Raw genomic sequence first — 20,694 nt, 5'->3', positions numbered from 1 at the left:
TGTCGAATGGGGATGAAGACTGTGAGCCCTACGAGGGACAACATGATGACCCTGTATCTCCACCAGCGCTTACAACAGCGCTCTGCACATAGTAAGTGCTTAACAAATACCAACATTATTATTATTATTATTATTATTTGGGACCACCTGATGACCCTGTACCCACCCCAGCGCTTAGAACAGAGAAGCAGCGTGGCTCAGTGGCAAGAGCACGGGCTTTGGAGTCAGAGGTCGTGGGTTCGAATCCCTGCTCTGCCCCTCGTCAGCTGTGTGACTGGGGGCAAGTCACTTCACTTCTCTGGGCCTCAGTTCCCTCATCTGGAAAATGGGGATGAAGACTGGGAGCCCCACGGGGGACCACCTGATTCCCCTGCGTCTACCCCGGCGTTTAGAACAGTGCTCGGCACAGAGTGAGCGCTTAACAAATATCAACATTATTATTATTAAGCAAGCGCTTAAGAAATTCCCACATGATGATTATTATTAAGCGCCTCCTCTGTGCCGAGCACTGTTCTAAGCGCTCTGCTAAATTCGATAAATACGGCCGCGTGAATAATTGCCGAATTGTAGTTCCCGAGCGCTTAGGAGGGCGGCCCGGCCTCAGTAGTAGAGAAGCAGCGTGGCTCAGGGGAAAGAGCCCGGGCTTGGGAGTCAGAGGTCAGGAGTTCGAGTCCCCGCTCTGCCACTTGTCAGCTGGGGGCCTGTGGGCCAGTCGCTTCCCTTCTCCGGGCCTCAGTGACCCCATCTGGAAAACGGGGATGAACTGGGCGCCTCCCGTGGGACCACCTGATGACCCCGGATCTCCCCCAGCGCTTACAACGGGCGCTCGGCACCTAGGAAGCGCTTAACAAACCCCGACATTATCACTAGTCGCCGGGAGGGAAGGGAGGCGGGTGCCCGGGGCGCGGCGGAACCCCGGAGGCGCGGCTGCGGGCGCCGCCGGACCCCTGAGCGCGCTGCACCGCCGGACCCTTGAGCGCGCTGCACCGCCGGCCGGGCGGAGGCCGGGGGGGGGGGAGGGGGGCAGCGGCGCATGCGCGGGGAGGGAGGGGCGCGCGCGCGGGGCGCGAGGGGCGCGCGGACGTGCGCGTGGCCATGGCGGGAGCGGCAGCGGCGCTGCTGGGGGCCGCGCGCGGGTGAGTGCCACCCCGTGACCTTGGGCCTCGCGCCGGCAGGGCGTGCGAAGCACTGCCCTGAGCGCTGCGAAGCCGGCGCTCGGGGTGCAGAGCGTCGTGATCCTCTTCACGTCGACGACGTCTTGGGGTTTGCAGGGCCGCCCGCCCCCCCCCCGCCTTAAGGACGCCCTCTCTCCGCTGCCCCATTGCCCCTTCCAGGCGCTTCCCTCAATAGTATTTATAGTATTTATTGAGCGCTTCCTATGTGCAGAGCACTGTCCTAAGCGCTTGGGATGAACAAGTCGGCGACAGATAGAGACGGTCCCTGCCGTTTGACGGGCTTACGGTCTCATCGGGGGAGACGGACGGACGAGAACTTAATAATGTTAATCGTGTTGGTATTTGTTAAGCGCTTACTACGTGCCGAGCACCGTTCTAAGCGCTGGGGTAGACACAGGGGAATCGGGTGGTCCCACGTGGGGCTCACGGTCTCAATCCCCATTTTACAGATGAGGGAACGGAGGCACCGAGAAGTGAAGTGACTTGCCCACAGTCACACAGCTGGCAAACCTCTGTCTCCTTCTTCTGAGAACTCGCTTCCAGGGAGCGCTCAACAAATAGTAATAATGTGGGTATTTGTTCAGCGCTCGCTGTGTGCAGAGCCCCGTTCTAAGCGCCGGGGGCCATCCGGGGTCATCAGGTCGTCATTCATTCAATAGTATTTATTGAGCGCTTACTCTGTGCAGAGCACTGGACTAAGCGCTGGGAATGAACGAGGCGGCGACAGATAGAGACGGTCTGATGGGGGGAGACGGACGGACGAGAACAAGGTCGTCCCACGTGGTGGGGCGCCCAGTCTTCATCCCCATTTTCCAGAGGAGGTCACCGAGGCCCAGAGAAGCGAAGTGACTGGCCCCAAGTCAGAGCTGACGAGGGGCAGAGCGGGGGTTCGAACCCGTGACCTCTGACTCCCCAGCCCGGGCTCTTTCCACCGAGCCCCGCTGCTTTAGACTTGTTCATTCCAAGCGCTTAGTGCAGTGCTCTGCACAGAGTAAGCGCTCAATAAATACTATCGAATGAATAGACGGTGAGCCCGTCGTGGGGCAGGGAGGGTCTCTCTCTGGTGTCCGATTGTCCGTTCCAAGCGCTTAGACCAGTGCTCTGCACAGAGTAAGCGCTCAATAAATACGATTGAACGACTGTACTGTCCGCTGGAAGGTGATGCCCGGGCCCGGGCCCCGTCCTTCTGCAGCCCCCCACTCTCTCTCTCTCTCCCCCCCATCCCTCCACCCCAAGAACACGCCCTACTTGAGCAGACCCCGGGCCTGGCGGTCAGGAGGTCCTGGGTTCTAATCCCCACCCTGCCACTCGTCTGCTGGGTGACCTCGGACGAGTCACCTCACTGCTCCGGGCCTCGGTGTCCTCATCTGCAAAACGGGGATTAAGACCGAGCCCCACGCAGGACATCTTGACTACTTCGTGTCTCTCCGGCGCTTAGTGCGTAGCACGCGCTTCGTACCTTATCATTTGAGTCTCTCCCCGGGTTCCCTCTCCCCCGCCGGCGCCCCGTGCACCCCCTAAAACATTCGGGGTCCGAGGTCGGGTCAGGCGGGATGCCCGGTTGCGGCTTGTAGGTGACCCCACCGGGCGGAGGCGGGGGACTGTGATGGACGGCGGTGACCTGGCTGGGCCGGGGAGGTCGGAATCTGCCTGGAGCACGGGGAACCTCAGGCGCTCCGTCCGCTGTCCTCTGCAGCCTGTTCCCGCCCCGGCACCTTCCCGTCCGAGAGAACCACTGGCAGACGTCGCTGCTGGCGCTGCGGGCGGCCCTGCCCCTGAGGTACGCCCAGCGGGGGAATGCCCTGCCCCCGGCGACTGGGCCCCCAGTCTCCGAGGGGGACCGCGGTCGAGCGATTGCTTGTCTTATTTGGGGCGGAACCCTGGAGCGGGCCCTGGGGTGAACGCCATGGGACAAAGCTGCAGAAACAACAATCATAAAATCACGCTTGGGTACTGGTTAAGCGCTTACTGTGTGCCAGGCATTTTAGGAAGCGCAGGGGTGGATGCCAGCAAATCGGGCTGGACACGGTCCCCGTCCCACGCGGGGCTCGCGGTCTCCATCCCCGTCGTCCCGGTGTGGGAACCGAGGTCCTGAGAAGTGAAGTGGCTTGTCCGGAGTCACGCGGAGGCAGGGGAAGAACCCGGGTCCTCGTGACTCCCAGGCCTGGGCTCCGTCCGTCAGGCCCCACTGGGGGACCGACCCCCGTCGGCTCCCGGCCTGGGTCGGGGGTGGGACTACAAGAGCCCCGGGGCGTACCCGCTACACGGCCCAGACAGGTCCGAGGTCGTCCGGGAGAGTCCGCCCCCGGCCCCCGGCCCCCGGCCCCCGGCCCCCGGCCCCCGGCCCCCGGCCCCCGGCCCGGTCCGCCCCGCCCTCGCTCCGGGCTTCCCACCAGGGTGGAGGCATCTCCCTTCCAGGGCGGAGCCCATGAAGAAGAAGAAGCGGGTGGACCCGAAGAAGGACCAGGCGGTCAGGGACCGGCTGAAGAAGAAGCTGAGGCGCATGGAGCGGGCGGCCCAGGAGCTGGTCCCCATCGAGGACTTCATCACCCCCGTGAGATACACGGACGGCGACAGGTAGGGCGGCGAGGCCGGGGGGGGGGGGGTGCGGCTCCGTCGGCGGCCCACCCAGCCCCGCGCCCTTGTCCCCGGCAGGAAGCGGGCGGCGGTGACGCTGTCGGAGGAAGAGGAGGAGCGGCGGGCCCATCTGATGAAGCTGTGGGCGGCCTACAAGCAGAAGGAGCACGAGGCGGAGCGGGCCACCGTGCGGGCCCTGCTGGCCTCCCAGGAAGAGGCCCTGCGGGAGCTGCTCCTCGAGGCCCCCGCCCTGCACCGCGCCGCCCTGGCCCGGGACCCCCACCTCTTCCCCTTCGACAGGGAGGGGCCCCGCCACAGCCCCCCCATCCCCGGCTACGAGGCCCCCGAAGGGAAATACAAGGACGTGACCAGGGTGTACACGCAGGTGGAGACCAAGAGGTAGAGCCGGCGGCCCCGTCCCCTACTGTCCCGGCCCGCCGGGCCCCCCTCCCCTCCCCCCCCGGCTGCCGCTCTGGAATAAAGGCAGGACGGACGTGGGAGCCCGTGGAGGTCTCGCTTCTGGCCGCGAACCCGTCGGGGGCCCGGTTCTAGGCCCGGTCGGGCACCGGCCAAGAGCCGTGCACCCATACAGACGCCCTGGTCAGGGGCTCTGAATCGAGGGGAAAGGAATGGTCCGAGATGGGTTCCTCGGGGAGACCCGGGGATGGGGAGAGGAGAAAAGTTGGGGTGGTCCGTGCTGGGCCGCTTCAGGGACAGTCGGTGACGGAGAGGGAGGGGGCGGGGGGTCTGGCGCGGTCTATGCTGGGTCACTGGGGGACGTTTAGGGACGGAGAGGGGAGAATCCAGGGGGGGTGGGATGGTCCCTACTGGAGGATTGTCAGTGGGGGGTGTTGCCACCCCCAGGGCAACCAACACTCGGTTCCTCCCCGCGTCCTGAGCTGGTTGGTGCAAGAGCTGACCCGGGGGGGGGGGGGAGCGGTGACCCAGGGAGCGCTCTCCGCAGATGACGTGACTGAGGCACAGAGAAGTTACGGCGGCTCGCCCGAGGTCACACGGCGGACAAGCAGCGGAGCCGGGATTAGAACCCACAGTCCGACTCCCGAGCCCGGGCTCTTTCCGCTTAAGCCACGCCGCTCCGTGCCAAACACCGGGGTGGAGACGAGATAATCACGTCAGGCGCTGGCCCCGTCCCACACGAGGTGGAGGTGGAAAGGCCCCCGTTTTACAGATGAGGAAATTCGGACGCGGAGAAGTTCAGCAGCTCGCCCGGAGGCACGCGGCGGGCCAGGGGCGGACCTGGGATCCCAACGGGCTGCCGGTCTGCTTTTTCAAAAAAAAATGGTATTTATTGAGAGCTCGCTAGGTGCGGGGCACCATTCCAAGTCCTTGGGAGAGCCCGATAAGCACTCGACGCCCTGTGCCCGGCACGGTGCCGAGCACAGGGGCGGAAAGGGGACTCATCTGGCTGGACAGTGCCCAGGTCCCACGCGAGGCTCCAGTCTTCACCCCCGTCTCGGTCTCGGAGATGAGGCCACTGAGGCCCCGGGGAAAGAAGTACCTCGCCCCAGGTCACCCGGCGGACGGGGGGGCCGAGCCGGGAAGAGAAGGCCGGCCGCCCCTCCCTCCCGGGGTCCGGGCGCGGTCGGCGCGTCCATCACTCGGAGGCGTCCTCGCCGGGCAGGGGGCTGTGCCAGTCCTCCGGGGGCCTCCGCCTCGGGGTCCAGACGGGAGCGTGCGGCTGCCGGCCGGCCCGGAGTCGCGCCCGCTCGCTGTCGCGCAGGGCCTGCTGCGGAGAGGGGGGTCCCGGATTTCGACCCGCCCCCCCCCTCCCCGGGGTCCTCCGGGTGGACCCCCGGCCTCCGCGCCCCCCCCCCCCCCCATCCCGTTACCTGGGCCCCCGGGCTCCGCCGCTCCTCCCACTCCTGGCAGTTGGCGAAGTCGCGCTTCCACTGGGCGCAGGCCGGGGCCTCCCCGAAGGCGTAGTAGTGGTGGACGAGGTTGCGGAGGCTGCGGCACAGCGTCCACTCGGCCCAGTAGTCCTGGCAGCTCCGAGGGGGCTGCGCGCCCGGGGGCGGGGGAGAACCCAAGCGGTCAGCGGCCCCGGGGGGCCACGGGCCCCGGCCCTTCAGACCGCTCCCCACCCCTCGTTGGGCGGGGATGGTCTCCGTCACCGAATCGTCCAGTCCAATCATAATAATGTCGGCATTAGGCGCTTACGATGTGCAGAGCACTGTTCTAAGCGCCGGGGGAGAAACGGCGTGGCTCAGCGGCAAGAACCCAGGCTTAGGAGTCAGAGGTCATGGGTTCTAATCCCCCCTCTTCCACTTGTCAGCTGCGTGACTTTGGGCAAATCACTTCTCAGTGCCTCAGTGACCTCATCCGTAAAATGGGGGTGAAGACGGTGAGCCCCACGTGGGACAACCCAATAACCTTCTATCTAACCCAGCGCTCAGAACAGTGCTCGGCACATAGTAAGCGCTTCACAAATACCAACGTTATTATTACTGGGCAGTCAGGTTGCCCCACCTAGGGCTCACCCTCTTCATCTCCATTTTACAGATGAGGGAACCGAGGCACCGAGAAGTTAAGTGCGGCAGAGAAGCAGCGCGGCTCAGTGGAAAGAGCCCGGGCTTGGGAGTCAGAGATCATGAGTTCGCATCCCCACCCCACCACTTGTCAGCTGCGTGACTGTGGGCGAGTCACTTCACTCCTCTGGGCCTCAGTTCCCTCATCTGCAAAATGGGGATGAAGACTGGGAGCCTCCCGTGGGACAGACAATCCGATGACCCTGGATCTCCCCCAGCGATAGAACGGTGCTCTGCACATAGTAAGCGCTTAACACATACCAACATTATTACTTGTCAGCTGGGCGACTGTGGGCAAGTCACTTCACTTCCCTGGGCCTCAGTTTCCCCCATCTGCAAAACGGGGATGAACTGTGAGCCTCCCGTGGGACAACCCGATGACCCTGGATCTCCCCCGGCGCTTAGAACGGGGCTCTGCACAGAGGAAGCGCTCAACACATACCAACATTATTATTATTAAGCGACTCGCCCACGGTCCCGCAGGTGGCCGGGGGGGGGGGGGGGGGATCGAACCCAGGACCCGGGACTCCCAAGCCCGGGCTCTTCCCACTGGGGCCACGCCAATTCCAAGCGCTTAGTCCAGTGCGGTGCACAGGGTGGGCGCTCCCTAAATAGGAGGGAATGAAGGAAAGGCCGCCTCCGGCCCCCCAAGCCCCTCGTGACCTCTGACCCCGCCGCTCCAAACCGGAAATCCCAACTCCCGTCCTCCCTCGCCGCCCTGGGCCCGGGCCTCAGCAGCGCAGCGCTTACCGCAGTGGTGGGCGGCCAGGAAGCGCTCAGTACATCCCCCCTGCATCCCTATTATAACCAGAACATTATTCGTCACTCGGCCACTCACCCTCCAAGCGCCGCCGCCGCCGCCGGCCATCCCGCCGCCGGGCCCCGCCCCCTCAGCCCCCTCGACCAATCCGAGAGGCGGAGGGCGGGGGACGGAAGGCCGGGGCGTCCAATGAGATCGCGGGAACGGAGGGGCCGAGCGCCCGCCCCCCCTCCCGCGGAAGCTGGCTCATGGAGAGCCGCCGCCGCGCTGACGGACGGGCGCGGCGGCCAATCGGAAGCCGCCCCCGCGCTGACGGACGGGCGCGGCGGCCAATCGGAAGCCGCCCCCGCGCTGACGGACGGACGCGACGGCCAATCGGAAGCCTGCCCCACGCGGGCGCGACCTCGCCGCCCTCTCTCCCCGCCCCAAGCCCAGTCAACGGCCACTCCTGAGCCCCGTTGGGCCGCACAGCACTGTACTAAGCGCCGGGGAGAATCCGGTATCAGTCAATGGGATTTATTGAGCGCTTACTGGACCTGGGAGTCCGAGGTCACGGGTTCGACTCCCCGGTCTGCCCCTTGTCAGCTGGGTGACTGTGGGCGAGTCGCTTCACTTCTCTGTGCCTCAGTGACCTCATCTGGAAAATGGGGATGAACCGTGAGCCTCACGGGGGACAACCTGATGACCGTGGATCTCCCCCCCCCCCCCCGCTCTTAGAACAGCGCTCTGCACGTAGTAAGCGCTTAACAAATACCAACATTATTATTATTATAATTATTAGTAATGTTGTTATTTGTTAAGCGCTTCCTCTATTAATAATTATCATTATGAAAAATAACGATTGAATTTAAGTGCTTACTCTAATAATAATGTCGGTATTTGTTAAGCGCTTACTATGTGCAGAGCACTCTTCTAAGCACTGGGGGAGATACAGGGTCATCAGGTGGTCCCACTTGGGGCTCACAGTCTTAGTCTCCATTTTACAGATGAGGTCACTGAGGCACAGAGAAGCTAAATGGCTCCGTGGAAAGAGCACGGGCTTGGGAGTTGGAGGCCATGGGTTCAAAACCCACTCCACTTATTGCCATCGTTCTCGTCTGTCCGTCTCCCCCGCTTAGACTGTAAGCCCGTCCAACGGCGGGGACCGTCTCTATCTGTCGCCGACTTGTTCATCCCAAGCGCTCAGTACGGTGCTCTGCACCTAGTAAGCGCTCGATAAATACTACTGAATGAAGGAATGACTGTGGGCAAGTCACTTCACTTCTCGGTGCCTCAGGGACCTCATCTGTCAAATGGGGAGGAAGACCGTGAGCCTCACGTGGGACCACCCGATGACCCTCTATCTCCCCCGGCGCTTAGAACGGTGCTCCGCACGTAGTAAGCGCTTAACAGGTACCAACGGGATTATTAAGTGGGTTGCCCAAAGTCACACAGCTGATAGGTGGCGGAGCCGGGATTAGAATCCATGACCTCTGACTCCCACGCCCGGGCTCTTTCAAGTAAACTACACTGCTTCTCTACTACTACTAATGATCATGTTGGTATCGGTTAAGCGCTTACTACGTACAGACCACTGTTCTAAGCGCTCGGGAGGATACGATAACACCTGCCGTCGAAACCCAACCACCTCCTAGCTAAAGCGGGGGGCACCCGGGCCGACCACGGGTGGGCTTCCCTCCTTCGGGGGGATGCCACAGCCGTCCGTACCCACCGGCGGAGCCCGCGGGACGGCGGCCGGCCCTCCCCGGCAGCCCGGGGTCCATCCAGGCGTCGGGCGGCGAGGCCGGCCGCTGCCCGTCGCAACTGCCGGCGTCGAGGCCCCGGACCCCATCGGGAGCCCCGGGGTCGGCCGACGCCGCTCCCCGGAAGCCCCACGGCCGGGCCTGGCCGGGGACGGGCACGGGACCGTTCGAGACGGGCCCCGGAGCCCCCGCGCCGGGGACCGAGGGCGCAAGCCGAGCGAGAGGAGGGAGAGGAGGAGGAAGGAGAGGCAGGGGAGAAGCATCCTCGGGGAGGGGGGTGACGCGGGGCGGGAGGGACGGCGGGACGGCGGACGCCTGCGGCCCCCAGGAACCAGACACCCCCGCTGTTGCACTAGACGGTTTATTGGCCGGCGGCCGGAGCTACGGCTTCCTCCCCTTCTTGCGCAGGGATTGACCCTCCCCGGAGAAGGCGACGAAGCGGCCTCCGGCGTCATCCTGGTGGACGGGAGGAGCCCCGGTCAGCGTCCCCGGCCCCGCCCTCGTCCCGCTCCCCCCCCAAGTCAAGAGCCGTGGGGCGGCTGCTGGGGGGGGGGGGGGGCGGGGGGCAGTTCCCCCCAACACACCCCTCTCCCCACCCCCACCGGCCCGGCCGTCCACATCGACTGCACCGGACCGAGTCCACTCGGGCGGCGCCGACCTCCCCAGGAGAGGGGTCGGCCCCTCGCCCGGCCCAGATTGGGGCTCCCCTCCCTCCCTCCCTCCCCCCCGCCAGGACCGGACGGGCAGACCCCGCATCCACTCACCTCTCCCACCTTCTTGGCCAGGGGTCTCGAATTCCGAATGAAGGTGATCCTGCCCAGCCGGAAATCGTAATTGGGAATTCCCCTGGGAACGGAGAAAGGGGGAGGGCCGCAACCTCGAAACCCTCCTTGGCCTCTGGGTTGCAGACCTCTGGCCAGCTCTCGCCCCCCCCCCCCCCGACCCCGCTGAAAACCCCACCTCCTCCAGGAGGCCTTCCCTGACGGTTGTCCCAATCACCACCCGTCACAGGGTTACCGGTCTGGACTGGGTGCCTAATCCGGGCAATGCCCCGTCTAAGAGCTTGGGGAAATCCGATTTGTCCATTCCAAGGGCTCAGTACAGTGCTCTGCACAAAGTAAGCGCTCAATAAATACTCCCGAATGAATGAAATCGACAGAATAACAACCGTTGCTGTCTGGTGAGCACCGAGGAGCAAGAACTATACCGAGCACTGAAGGAGAGAGAAGTTAATGGGGTCCAGACGCAGTCCCGCTCCCACACGGGGTTCACAGTCTGAGAGGGAGGCCGGGTATTCAATCCTCCTTTTCCAGATGAGGAAACTGAGGCCCAGAGAAGTGACGACTTCAAGGCGAAGCGGCACGGCGTGGTGGATAGAGCCTGAACCTGGGAGTCAGGTGGTCGTGGGTTCGGATCCCCGCTCTGCCACCTGTCCGCTACGTGACCTTGGGCGAGTCGAGTCACTTCTCTGGCACTCAGTTACCTCACCTGTCAAATGGGGATTGAGGCTGCGAGCCCCACCCGGGACAGGTACTGTGTCCATGCCCATTTGCCTGTACCCACCCCAGCGCTTAGCACAGTGCCGGGCACACAGTAACCGCTTAACAGATACCAGTCACTATTATTACTAGGTCACGCAGCATCCAAGTGGTGGAACTGGGTTGAGAATCGAGGTCCCCCGTTTCCCCAGTATTAGTATTATTTTTTTATGGAATTCAAGAGGTTACTCCGTCAAGCACCGTAACCCCACAGCACTATAACGGACAATATAACGGACTCGTGGGCGGGGAACGTGTCCGTTACACTGTACTCTCCTGAGCCCTCAGTACAGTGTTCTGCACACAGGAAACGCTCAATAAATCTGATTGACCTGCTCTTAAGAGCAAAACTGAGCTCCTCATTTTCCCTCCCAAATCCGGTCCTCTCCCTGACTTGCCTATCACCGTGGACGGTACGACCAACCTTCCCGTGTCTCGGGCCCGCGGCCTCGGAGTCATCTTTGACTCGGCTCTCTGGTTCACCCCACGCATCCGATATGTCACCCAAACCTGCCGGTCTCACCTTTATAATATCGCCGAGATCCGCCCTCTCCTCTCCACCCGGACGGCTACCTTACTGTTACGGGCTCTCGTTATATCCCGGCTAGACTACCGCGTCGGCCTTCTCTCCGATCTCCCTTCCTCCTCTGTCGCCCCGCTCCGGTCTATTCTTCACTCCGCCGCCCGGCTCATCTTCCTGCAGAAACGCTCCGGGCCTGTCACTCCCCTTCTTAAAAGCCTCCAGTGGTCGCCTATCGACCTCCGCACAAAACAAAACCTTCTCACTCTAGGCTTCGAGGCTCTCCGTCACCTTGCCCCCTCCTACCTCTCCTCCCTTCTCTCTTTCCACCGCCCGCCCCGCCCGCTCCGCTCCTCCGCCGCCCGCCTCCTCGCCGTCCCCCGTCCTCGCCCGTCCCGCCGCCGACCCCCGGGCCGCGTCCTCCCGCGGTCCCGCAACGCCCTCCCTCCTCGCCTCCGCCAAACTGATTCTCTTCCCCTCTTCAAAACCCTACTTAACGCTCACCTCCTCCGAGAGGCCTTCCCAGACTGAGCTCCCCTTTTCCCTCTGCTCCCTCTACCCTCCCCCTTCACCTCTCCGCAGCTAAACCCTCTCCCCCCGCCCATTTCCTTCTGCTCCTCCCCCTCTCCCATCCCATCCCATCCCCTCAGCGCCCGGACTGGAGCCCGGCCTACGGCGGGTTCAGCCAGCTGCGGGGCGGAGGAGGCCCGGTGCAAAGAGGGCAGGGCCGGGGGTCCGGAGGCCTGGGTCCGACCCGGGCTCCGCCACTGGCCTGCTCCATCACCTGGGGGGCCAAGTCACTGAACTCCTCTGGGGCTTATCCGCAAAATGGAAACGAAGACACCCGCTCTCTCACCCCCGAGACAGGCAGCCCCGCGGGGACCGGGGCCCGCGTCTGAGCCGGGCCCATTACGCCCTGCACGGCGTGTGGCACACGGGGAGGGTTCGACAGATAATCTGGTCGATTTCCTCCCACAGCCCAGCCCTCTCACTTTGCTCCGCTAACCCCAACTTGCTAACCGTACCTTGATCTGGTCTACTTTGCCTTCGACCCTCGCTCACGTCCTCCCTCTGGCCCGGCTCTCCCTCTCCTTTCCTGAGCAACAGACCACCGCTCTCCCCATCTCTGAAGCCTTATTCAAATCCCTCCTCCTCCAAGAGGCCTTCCCCAACTAAGCCCTCTTTTCCCCTACTCTCTCTCCCTCCTGTGCGGTCCTGACCATGGGATCTTACCCAAGTACTTGACCTTCACCCCACCCTCGGCCCCAAGGCGCTTCCATACATAGTCGTCGTTTATTTTAAGGTCTGTCTCCCGCCCTAGCCTGTAAGGTCCTTGCGAGCAAGGAGCGTCTACCAATTCTGTTATGCCGTACTCTCCCAAGCACTCAGTACGGTGCTCTGCACACCGTTAAGTGCTCAACACCACCAATTGACACCCCAATTATTACTGTTACGGTGGTACTCAGCCCCCCGGGCCCAGAAGGGGAAGTCCCCTCGCCCAGTTCCCAAGTCCAGCCCGGTCGGGCGACGACCCGCGGGCTTTCCTGCCGTTCCCACGGCGGCGGAGGGATCTGAGCCGACCGGGCGGGTGGGGCCGGAGCGGCTCCCACCCCAAGACCGCCCCCGCCTCCTCACCAGCCAACCCGCGGGGCAGGGAGGACCGCGTGGGGGGGGGGGGGGGGGCCTTCGGCGGCTCCGCCCAATCCACGGACCCCGGGTTCTCCCTCGGGGGCCGCCCCGTCCCACGCCGCCCGCCTGTCACCTCCGGATGTCTCCGGGCTTCATAGGCGAGGGGCGAGGCTCGACGCCTTTCTTCTTTCCATCCAGCCGGTTCCCGGAGCCAGAGAATGCCTGCGGGGAGCCAAGGTCAGTTGGGAGGGGTCAGTCGAGGGTGGAGTCAGGGTCTTTAACGTACCGTACGGCGTCGGGGACAGAAAGGGGACAGTCGGGGGTACGGGACGGTCCGTGCTGGGTCACCGGGGGGGGGGTCAGGGGCAACGAATGGTCCGCGCTGGGTCTCTAGGGGAGAGTCTCAGGCGCGGGATGGTCCGCGCTGGGTCACCTGGGGAGAGTCCGGGGAGTTGGATGGTCTGTGCTGGGTGTCTCTACTGGGTCTGTATTGGGTATTGGACGGTCCACCCCTAAACGTGCACGTAGGTGTCCAGGAGGGCAACCCGGCTCCCTCCAGTGTCCTGGCGCCCCGGTTGGAGACTCAGCCCCCGACGGGGGTCTGACAGTGAGGACTCCTTGCCCCCGCAGAGATGGCTAATGCCCAACTCCCCAACCCACTCCCTCGGCACGCGCCCCTCCCTGCCCGGGGGGCCGCCCTCGCCGGGGCGGGGACTCACTCTGAATCCGACGTCGCCCACGTAGCCGCCGTGGTCGCCTTCGACGTCCTGCCGGGGCAGGGGAGGGGGAAGAGGAGAGACCGGCCGCTGGCCCGGAGCTCACCGCGCTCCCGGCCTCCGGCCGCCTGCTCGGGCCGCGACCCCGCCGACCCCGGAGAGGGAAGAGACCGACGGACGGACGGGGCGAGGGAGCGTCCGCCCGGGGGACGGTGACGAGGAGAGCACTCGGACGGAGACACCAACGGGCAGAGCTGCGGACAGGGGGCTTCCCCACTCCCTGCCTGGGCGCCCAGGCCAGAGGACCCTCTTACAGGTTCCACCGATTCCCGGAGTCGACACCCTCGGGCGAGCGGGAGCGGGAGAGCTGGGGTGCGGAAAGACCGTTCCCGACCACAACGGCGGTGAGGGAGGGGCGCCGGGGGCCCAGGGCGGGCCGAGGGCCGGGCCTGTTCCACCGGTGGCTTGCGGGACCCCGGGGGACGCGCCGGGAGGGGTCCCGGCTCTGCCGGGCGGACGGCTGAGGGGGCGGCGGAGCCGCGCCCTCGGGGAGACGCTCACCGTGACCTCCTCGGGCTGGGTCTGCCTTTCGGGCTCTTTGTAGCCCAAGGGGGCATCGAAATCGACCTGCAGGAAGATAGGCGGGCAGCGTCGGCCACCGATTGATTACGGTCCCCACTCCAATCGATGAGTGGTATTCGTTGAGGGCTCACCGCACTAAGCACCCGGGCCACGGTGTCTCTTCCGAGCCCAGCTACCCCCCCGCCGACTGGGGAGAAAAGGCGCTTCCTCCGTGCGGAGCGTCGTACTGGGCGCGGGGGGGGCCGCAGCCCGCCCCACGTGCGGCTCACGGTCTAAGGGGGATCCCCCTCTAGCCTGCTAGCAGCCAGCTCCCCTCTAGATCGGGAGCTCGGTGTGGGCAGGGAAGGTGTCTGACCTGACACTGTACTCTCCCAACCACTGAGTTCAGTGCTCTGCACGCAGTAAACGCCCAATAGATACGACCGAGTGAATGGATCCCCCCCCCTTCCCTTCCCCGGCCCCCACGTATCACCTTCTGGACTTGGAGCTCGTTGTGGGCGGGGAATGTGTCTGATGTTACACTGCACTCTCCCGAGCGCTCAGTACGGTGCTCGGCACACGGATCGAGTTGAAACCCGGGCCCACCCTCCCCCGGGGCCCGGCCCCCGCCCCTCCCCCGTCTGCGGTGCCCGGGCCCCTGCCAGGCTCACGTTCATGTCACACTCGATGATGGACACGGCCTTGTCCGGTTTGGTCTCCATGACCCGCAGCTCGTAGATCTGCAAGGGCGGCGGCGCTCAGCACCCCCTTCCCTTTCCCTCCCCGCTCCCGGCCGCCCCGATGCCCGGAGGATGCGGAGGTCCCTTCCCAAACCTGCCCGGCCGCCTCAACGTCCAACGCTCTGACTCGCGTCTGACGGCCGGCGCAGCGCTGACCCCCACCCCCCCGGCCAGATCGGAGCTCCCTGGGCTTTCACCGCCCGGCCCGGCCCGGCCCCCTGGGCCAGGGGGGACCACCCGGCCCCGCCCCCCATGCCAGACGGCACCACCCAGAGGGTACTGCCCGGCCTGGCCCCACATCCCCGAGAGAACTGCCCGGCCCCCGAGGGCACCGCCTGGTTCGGCTCCCCGCCCCACAGGGCACCACGTGGCCCGACGCCGTCTGCCCCGGAAGGCACCGCCCGGCCCGTCGGCTCCGGGGGCCACCGCCCGACCGGGCCCTCGACCCCCGAAGGCGCGGCTCGGTCGGCCCGGCCCCTCGCCACCCACCTTCTCATTGTAGTTGATGGCGATCACATCTCCCGTCGTCAAGCAGGCAAAGTTCCTCAGGGCATTTTCCAGCCTGGGAGCGGGGAGAGTCAAGGCCAAAGGGAAGGCGAGACCGGACAGCACCCCGGGCGCCGGCTGGGCGGCGCCTCGGGGCCGAGGGCCTCCAGAGCCCCCGCCGCGACAGACGCCTGGGAGAAGCCGACGCCGCGGCTCGGTCCCGGCCACTCGCGTCGACCGACGGAGCCCCCGGGGAGCCGCGAGCCCCCCCGGGCCCGAGGCGAGCGGTCCGGACCGCCCGCCTTCTCGGCCGCGGAGCCCGCGCCCCGGCCCCCCAACGGCCCCCTCCCCCGGGCCGGGCCGCCCGAGGATACACGGCTTTGGGGTTGGTGATGTCCAGGAAGTCGGGGCTCTGGGGCTGGAACTTGGAGTAAGTGGCCACCTGCAGGTTGACGCTCTCCACTTGCACCAGGCCGCCCTCTTCCAGGAGCAGGTTCTGCATCATCTGCGGGCGGACGCGGCCTCGGGGTGAGGGCGCGGGGAGGGCGGGGCCGGAGGCCTCCCCCGGGCGGCTCGGGCAGCGTCGACGGCGACGCGTGCGGCGGCGGGCGGGCAGATGGGGGTGCCGGGCCCCCCGCCTCACGCCCCCGCCCCCCCCGCAACCGGCCCCGCCCCTTCCACGGGGCCACCTTCCCGCGGTCCCTGGGGCCGGCCCGTGCCCGAGGCCCGGCCAGCTGGTCGCCCGACGGCCTACCCAGTGCGGGAGGTAACAGATGCCCTCGTCGGCCACGAACTCCAGCACGCCACAGTGAGTCAGCCGATCCGAGTTCTTATTGGTCAGCTTGAACAGCATGGGGTACGTGATGTTCAGGCGGCCTGGGGTCGGGTCGGACGGACGGAGCAGGAGGGGTGGGGGCGCGGAGACGGGGGAGGGCAAGGAAGAAGGGCAGAAGGAGAGGCGGGGAGGAGAGGGGCGGGCTGGGGTCACCTCACCTCACCCTGCCGGCGGACGCCCGGCAGAGCGGCGGCCAGCGGCGGAGGAGCCGGGGGGCGAGGGGGCCGGGGGCCCGGCCGACTGCCGGAGGGAGCCCCTCCGCCCTTCCCGGCCGCCCCCCGTCGTCGGCCCCGACCGGTGGCGGAGGCTGGGGGTTCTAGCGGGGAGCGCGGCGGGCGGGCCCGGGACGGCGGCCCGGTTTGGACAAGCGGCCCGTGAGGGGGGGAGGGGTCGGCCGCCCCCGCCGAGGCGGGAGGTTTCCCCACTCTTGGCCCGAGAGCTCCCGAGGGCAGACCCCCCCCCCCCTCGAACCTCCAAAGGCCCCGGCCGCCGTTCACGAGCGAGCCGGAACTCCCGGTGGGTCGGACCCCCTCCGGGTCCCCCTCACGCCGGCCCGCCGGCCCACGCCTCCGGAGGGACCCCGCCCCCGGCCCGGCCCCGGGGGCCACTCACTGAGCTGGTCCAAGGCCGACGGGGGCATGATGACTGAGGAGAGAAGAGGCGCGGCCCAGTCAGGGCCGGGCGCGGGGACCCGACGCGCACGAGGGGGCTCGGCCGGAGACCGGGAGACCGGCAGGCTCCCGCCACCCCCTTGGCCGGCCGGCCTTCCTCCCCGGGTCTCCCCCGGGGAGTCCCGCCCCGCCTGCCGGCCCCCGTTCTCCCCGTGGACCGGCGGGACGCCGGGGGTCCCCACCCGGCGGCCCCAAGGGACTGAAAGGGCGTGATGAGGAGCGGGAGGGGGAGGAGGAGGAGGAGAAGTAAAAAAGAAGCACATACTCTTCCCGCCTTTCTCCACGTCCGACCTGTCGTTGGGGCCGGCCAGCATGGACACGGAGAAGCAGCGGTACTGCGTGGAGAAGCGGTTCTGGAAGACCCGGGGGATGGGGTGGTCGAACATGTTGAAGGAAAACTGGAATTGGGGAGGAGAGAGAGACAGAGAGTGAGACAGAGGCCCGCTGGAGCCAGGAGGAGCCCCGTCCTCCCTCCCCCACACCCCTCTCCTTTTCCCCCAGGGTCACCCCGTCCCTCCCTCGCTCCGCAGCATCTCCGCACGCCTGGCAGGGACAGGGCAGGGAAACGCGGTATTGGGAGGAGAAGAATCGGAGCCAGGGCGGGGAAGGGGGGGGGGGGGGGCGGGTGAAACGGCACCGATTCTCCCGGAAGACCAACCGGACGCCGCCCAGTCCGGTGCCGCGCGGACCCAGCCCGGGCAGCTCTAGCCAGGGCGACGGCACATTTCGGTACGGGGCAGACACGCAGCGTTCAGCACGGCGCGTCTGGACGCGGCCCTCGGAGACGCGCTCAGGACCGGCACCCTCCCGATCGCCGCTGCCCGAGAAGCCCGGGGGAGGAGCGGCAGGAGGAGGGGAGGCTCCCGGTAAACACTGAGGAAGGGCCAGCCGGACCAGGATGCTGGTCCTTGCGCGGACTGGGGGCACGGCCCCGCCAATCGATCGATCGATCCACGGTATTTACAGAGAGAATCCTGGCTGCGGAGCACTGGACTAAGCGCGGGGAAGAGGACAGAGCAATAGAGTAGGTCGACACGAGCCCTGTCATAAAGAGCTTCCAGGCCAGCGCGTCACCCAGACGTTAAAATAAATGCGCCGGGGGGGAAGCGGCGGGGTCAAGGTGCTAAGGAAGAGAAGCAGCGTGGCTCAGTGGCAAGAGCCCGGGCTGGGGAGTCAGAGGTCACGGGTTCGAATCCCGGCTCCGCCACTTGTCAGCTGGGTGACTGTGGGCGAGTCGCTTCACTGCTCTGAGCCTCAGTTCCCTCATCTGTAAAACGGGGATTAAAGCTGTGAGCCCCAAGAGGGACGACCCGATGACCCTGTATCTCCCCCAGCGCTTAGAACAGTGCTCCGCACAGAGTGAGCGCTTGACGGATACCGACATTATTCTTATTATTTATTACTAAGGAGCCCTTCTTTCGTTCATTCCATGGTATTCATCGAAGCCTACCGCGTGCTACCGACCGCTTGGGAGAGTACGATATCACAATAAATACACACATTTCCTGCCCACAACGAGCTTAGAGTCTAGACGGGGAGACGGGCATTAACAAAAATAAATTAGAGAGATGGACGTAAACGCCGCGGGGCCGGGATGGGAGGGGATGGAGAAAGGGAGCAAGCCAGGGCGACGCGGAGCCGAGTGGGAGAAGGGGAAAAGAGGGCTCGGTCAGGGAAGGCCTCTCGGAGGAGGTGCGTGGCGAGGAGGGGTTTTAGGATGGGGAGAGTGGAGGTCTGTCACACAGAGAGGAGGAGGGTTGGGGGGAGGGAGGGAGGGAGTTCCTGGCCGGAGGCAGGACGAGGGTGAGAGGTCCGCGAGGCGGAGGGACGGGGAGCAGACTGCCATTAGAGTTGCAAAGCGTGCGGGCCGGGCCGTGGTACGAAACCGACGTAATAATAATAATATGTTGGTATCTGTTAAGCGCTGAGTCTGTGCAGGGCACCGTTCCAAGCGCTGGGGAAGATCCAGGGTCATGGCGCAGTGGAAAAGAGCCCGGGCTTTGGAGTCAGGGCTCATGGGTTCGAATCCCGGCTCTGCCCCTCGTCAGCTGTGTGACTCTGGGCGAGTCGCTTCGCTTCTCTGTGCCTCAGTTCCCTCATCTGTAAAATGGGGATGAAGACTGTGAGCCCCACGTGGGACGACCCGATTCCCCCGTGGCTACCCCGGCGCTTAGAACGGTGCTCTGCACATAGTAAGTGCTTAACAAATACCAACATTATTATTATTATTATTATTATGTCCCACGTGGGGCTCACAGTTGCCATCCCCATTTTCCAGATGAGGGAACTGAGGCCCGGAGAAGTGAAGGGACTCGCCCACGGTCACCCAGCTGACAGGTGGCAGAGCCGGGATTCGAACCCGTGACCTCTGACTCCCCAGCCCGGGCTCTTGCCACTGAGCCACGCTGCGTCTCTTAACCTTATTGGGGGCTCGGAGTGCGTCTCTGCACTCTCCCAAGTGCTCAGCGCACGTGCGTGGCTCAGTGGCAAGGGCACGGGCTTTGAAGTCCGAGGTCATGAGTTCGAATCCCGGCTCCGCCACCTGTCAGCTGGGTGACCGTGGGCGAGTCCCTTCCCTTCTCGGTGCCTCAGTTCCCTCATCTGCAAAATGGGGATGAAGACCGGGAGCCCCCCGTGCGACCACCCGATTCCCCTGTGTCGACCCCAGCGCCTAGAACGGTGCTCGGCACCTAGTAAGCGCTTAACAAATACCAACATGGTTATAAGCACTGAAGCAACACCACCGCTGGATGCCTAGGTCCCTTTGGAGACTGCCAGCTCGGGACGGGCAGGGTTCACGTCCGCCGAGCCGGTCGCACTGGACCCTCCGGGGATTCGCACCCACGACCCCCGCCTCCCAAGCCCGGGCTCTTTCCAGAGCCCTGCGCTGAGCGCTCGGGACAGTGGAGCGGCGCAATCCGGAGGGGCTCCCGGGCCGGAGGGGGGGGGGGGGGAGGGCAGCCCCAGCGTGGCGCACAGAGTGAGCGCCGCGGGGCCCCCATCCTACCATGGCGGGCTGGGAGGAGGAGGAGGAGGAGGATGCTGCTGCTGTTGCTGCTGCTGCTGCTCTTCTTCCTGCTGCTGCTGCTGCTGCTGCTGCTGCTGCTGCTGCTCTTCCTCCTCCTGCTGCTGCTGCTGCTGCTGCTGCTGCTGCTGCTCTTCCTCCTCCTGCTGCTGCTGCTGCTGCTGCTGCCGCCGCAGGGGCCGCGACGCCAACGGGCGACGGCGGCCCGGAACACCGGAAGGGCGGGGTCAGAGGTCGCGGGGCCCGGAAGACGCGGGCCCGGGCCCCGACGCCCCTCACCCTCCTCCACTCTGCCCCCTTCCACCTTCCCTTTGACCCCGGCGGGGGGTGGGGGGGGGTCCGTCTTCGAAATGGCCGCCCCCTTCCCCCTCGCCGGCCCCAGAACTACAACTCCCAGAAGGCAGTGCGGGGCCGTCTCTTTCCCCCCCCCCGGCCCGCCCTGAACTACAACTCCCAGAAAGTAGTGCGGGGTACCTTGCCCCTCGCCCGCCCCCGAACTACAACTCCCAGAAGGAAGTGCGGAGCACCTGCCCCCCTCGCCCGCCCTGAACTACAACTCCCAGAAGGCAGTGCGGGGGCCTTCCCCCTCGCCCGCCCCCGAACTACAATTCCCAGAAGGCAGTGCGGGGGCCTTCCCCCTCGCCCGCCCCCGAACTACAACTCCCAGAAGGCAGTGCGGGGGCCTCGCCCCTCGCCCGCCCCCGAACTACAACTCCCAGAAGGCAGTGCGGGGGCCTCGCCCGGAAGTGACGGTCCATGGGGGCGGCCCCAGGGACCGTCATCAAGTTGGGATTTGTTAAACGCTTCCTCTGTGCAGAGCGCCGCACTAAGCGCTTGAAATGAACATTTGGGCCCCAGATAGAGACCGTCCCTGCCCAACGACGGGCTCACGGTGTAAAGGGGGGAGAAAACAAAGCCAAACAGAGCAAAACAAAAACAAGACCACATTATCAAGAGCAATAGAATCAAGGAGATAATACTATGTTGGTATTTGTGAAGCGCTTACTATGTGCAGAGCACTGTTCTAAGCGCTGGGGGAGATACAGGGTCAACAGGTTGTCCAACGTGAGGCTCACAGTTAATCCCCATTATACGGATAAGGTCACTGAGGCCCGGAGAAGTGAAGTGACTTGCCTGCAGTCACCCAGCTGACGAGGGGCAGAGTGGGGATTC

General features: G+C 65.3%; 3 protein-coding genes across 4 annotated transcripts; 1 reads left to right on the top strand and 2 right to left on the bottom strand.

Moving 5' to 3' along the window:
• The first annotated feature begins 1,080 nt into the window (after window positions 1-1,080).
• Window positions 1,081-4,252, top strand: MRPL40 (mitochondrial ribosomal protein L40). Its single transcript, XM_029049216.2, has 4 exons — window positions 1,081-1,136; window positions 2,872-2,955; window positions 3,594-3,752; window positions 3,831-4,252. The coding sequence occupies exons 1-4, from the start codon at window positions 1,096-1,098 to the stop codon at window positions 4,153-4,155; spliced, it is 609 nt and encodes a 202-aa protein (XP_028905049.1). The 5' UTR covers window positions 1,081-1,095; the 3' UTR covers window positions 4,156-4,252.
• A 1,014-nt stretch (window positions 4,253-5,266) lies between these two features.
• On the bottom strand, window positions 5,267-7,166 carry C21H22orf39 (chromosome 21 C22orf39 homolog). The gene is made up of 3 exons (XM_029049238.2): window positions 7,137-7,166; window positions 5,603-5,770; window positions 5,267-5,499 (listed from the first exon to the last, which is right to left on the bottom strand). Exons 1-3 carry the CDS (start codon window positions 7,164-7,166, stop codon window positions 5,368-5,370), a joined length of 330 nt encoding a protein of 109 aa, XP_028905071.1. The 3' UTR covers window positions 5,267-5,367.
• A 1,978-nt stretch (window positions 7,167-9,144) lies between these two features.
• UFD1 (ubiquitin recognition factor in ER associated degradation 1) lies at window positions 9,145-19,544 on the bottom strand. 2 transcript variants are annotated; one of them, XM_029049523.2, is made up of 12 exons: window positions 19,504-19,544; window positions 16,762-16,894; window positions 16,438-16,470; window positions 15,745-15,866; window positions 15,365-15,495; window positions 14,994-15,066; window positions 14,436-14,504; window positions 13,765-13,830; window positions 13,207-13,254; window positions 12,621-12,709; window positions 9,565-9,646; window positions 9,145-9,256 (listed from the first exon to the last, which is right to left on the bottom strand). In XM_029049523.2, the coding sequence occupies exons 1-12, from the start codon at window positions 19,504-19,506 to the stop codon at window positions 9,182-9,184; spliced, it is 924 nt and encodes a 307-aa protein (XP_028905356.1). In that variant the 5' UTR covers window positions 19,507-19,544; the 3' UTR covers window positions 9,145-9,181. The 2 variants fall into 2 exon arrangements, with proteins under 2 accessions (XP_028905356.1, XP_028905357.1); XM_029049524.2 differs by lacking the exon at window positions 16,438-16,470.
• Between the last annotated feature and the right edge of the window lie 1,150 nt (window positions 19,545-20,694).

The sequence above is a fragment of the Ornithorhynchus anatinus genome, chromosome 21 (assembly GCF_004115215.2).
Source record: "Ornithorhynchus anatinus isolate Pmale09 chromosome 21, mOrnAna1.pri.v4, whole genome shotgun sequence".
Taxonomy (NCBI): domain Eukaryota; kingdom Metazoa; phylum Chordata; class Mammalia; order Monotremata; family Ornithorhynchidae; genus Ornithorhynchus; species Ornithorhynchus anatinus.
This window is presented reverse-complemented; position numbering and strand designations above follow the sequence as displayed.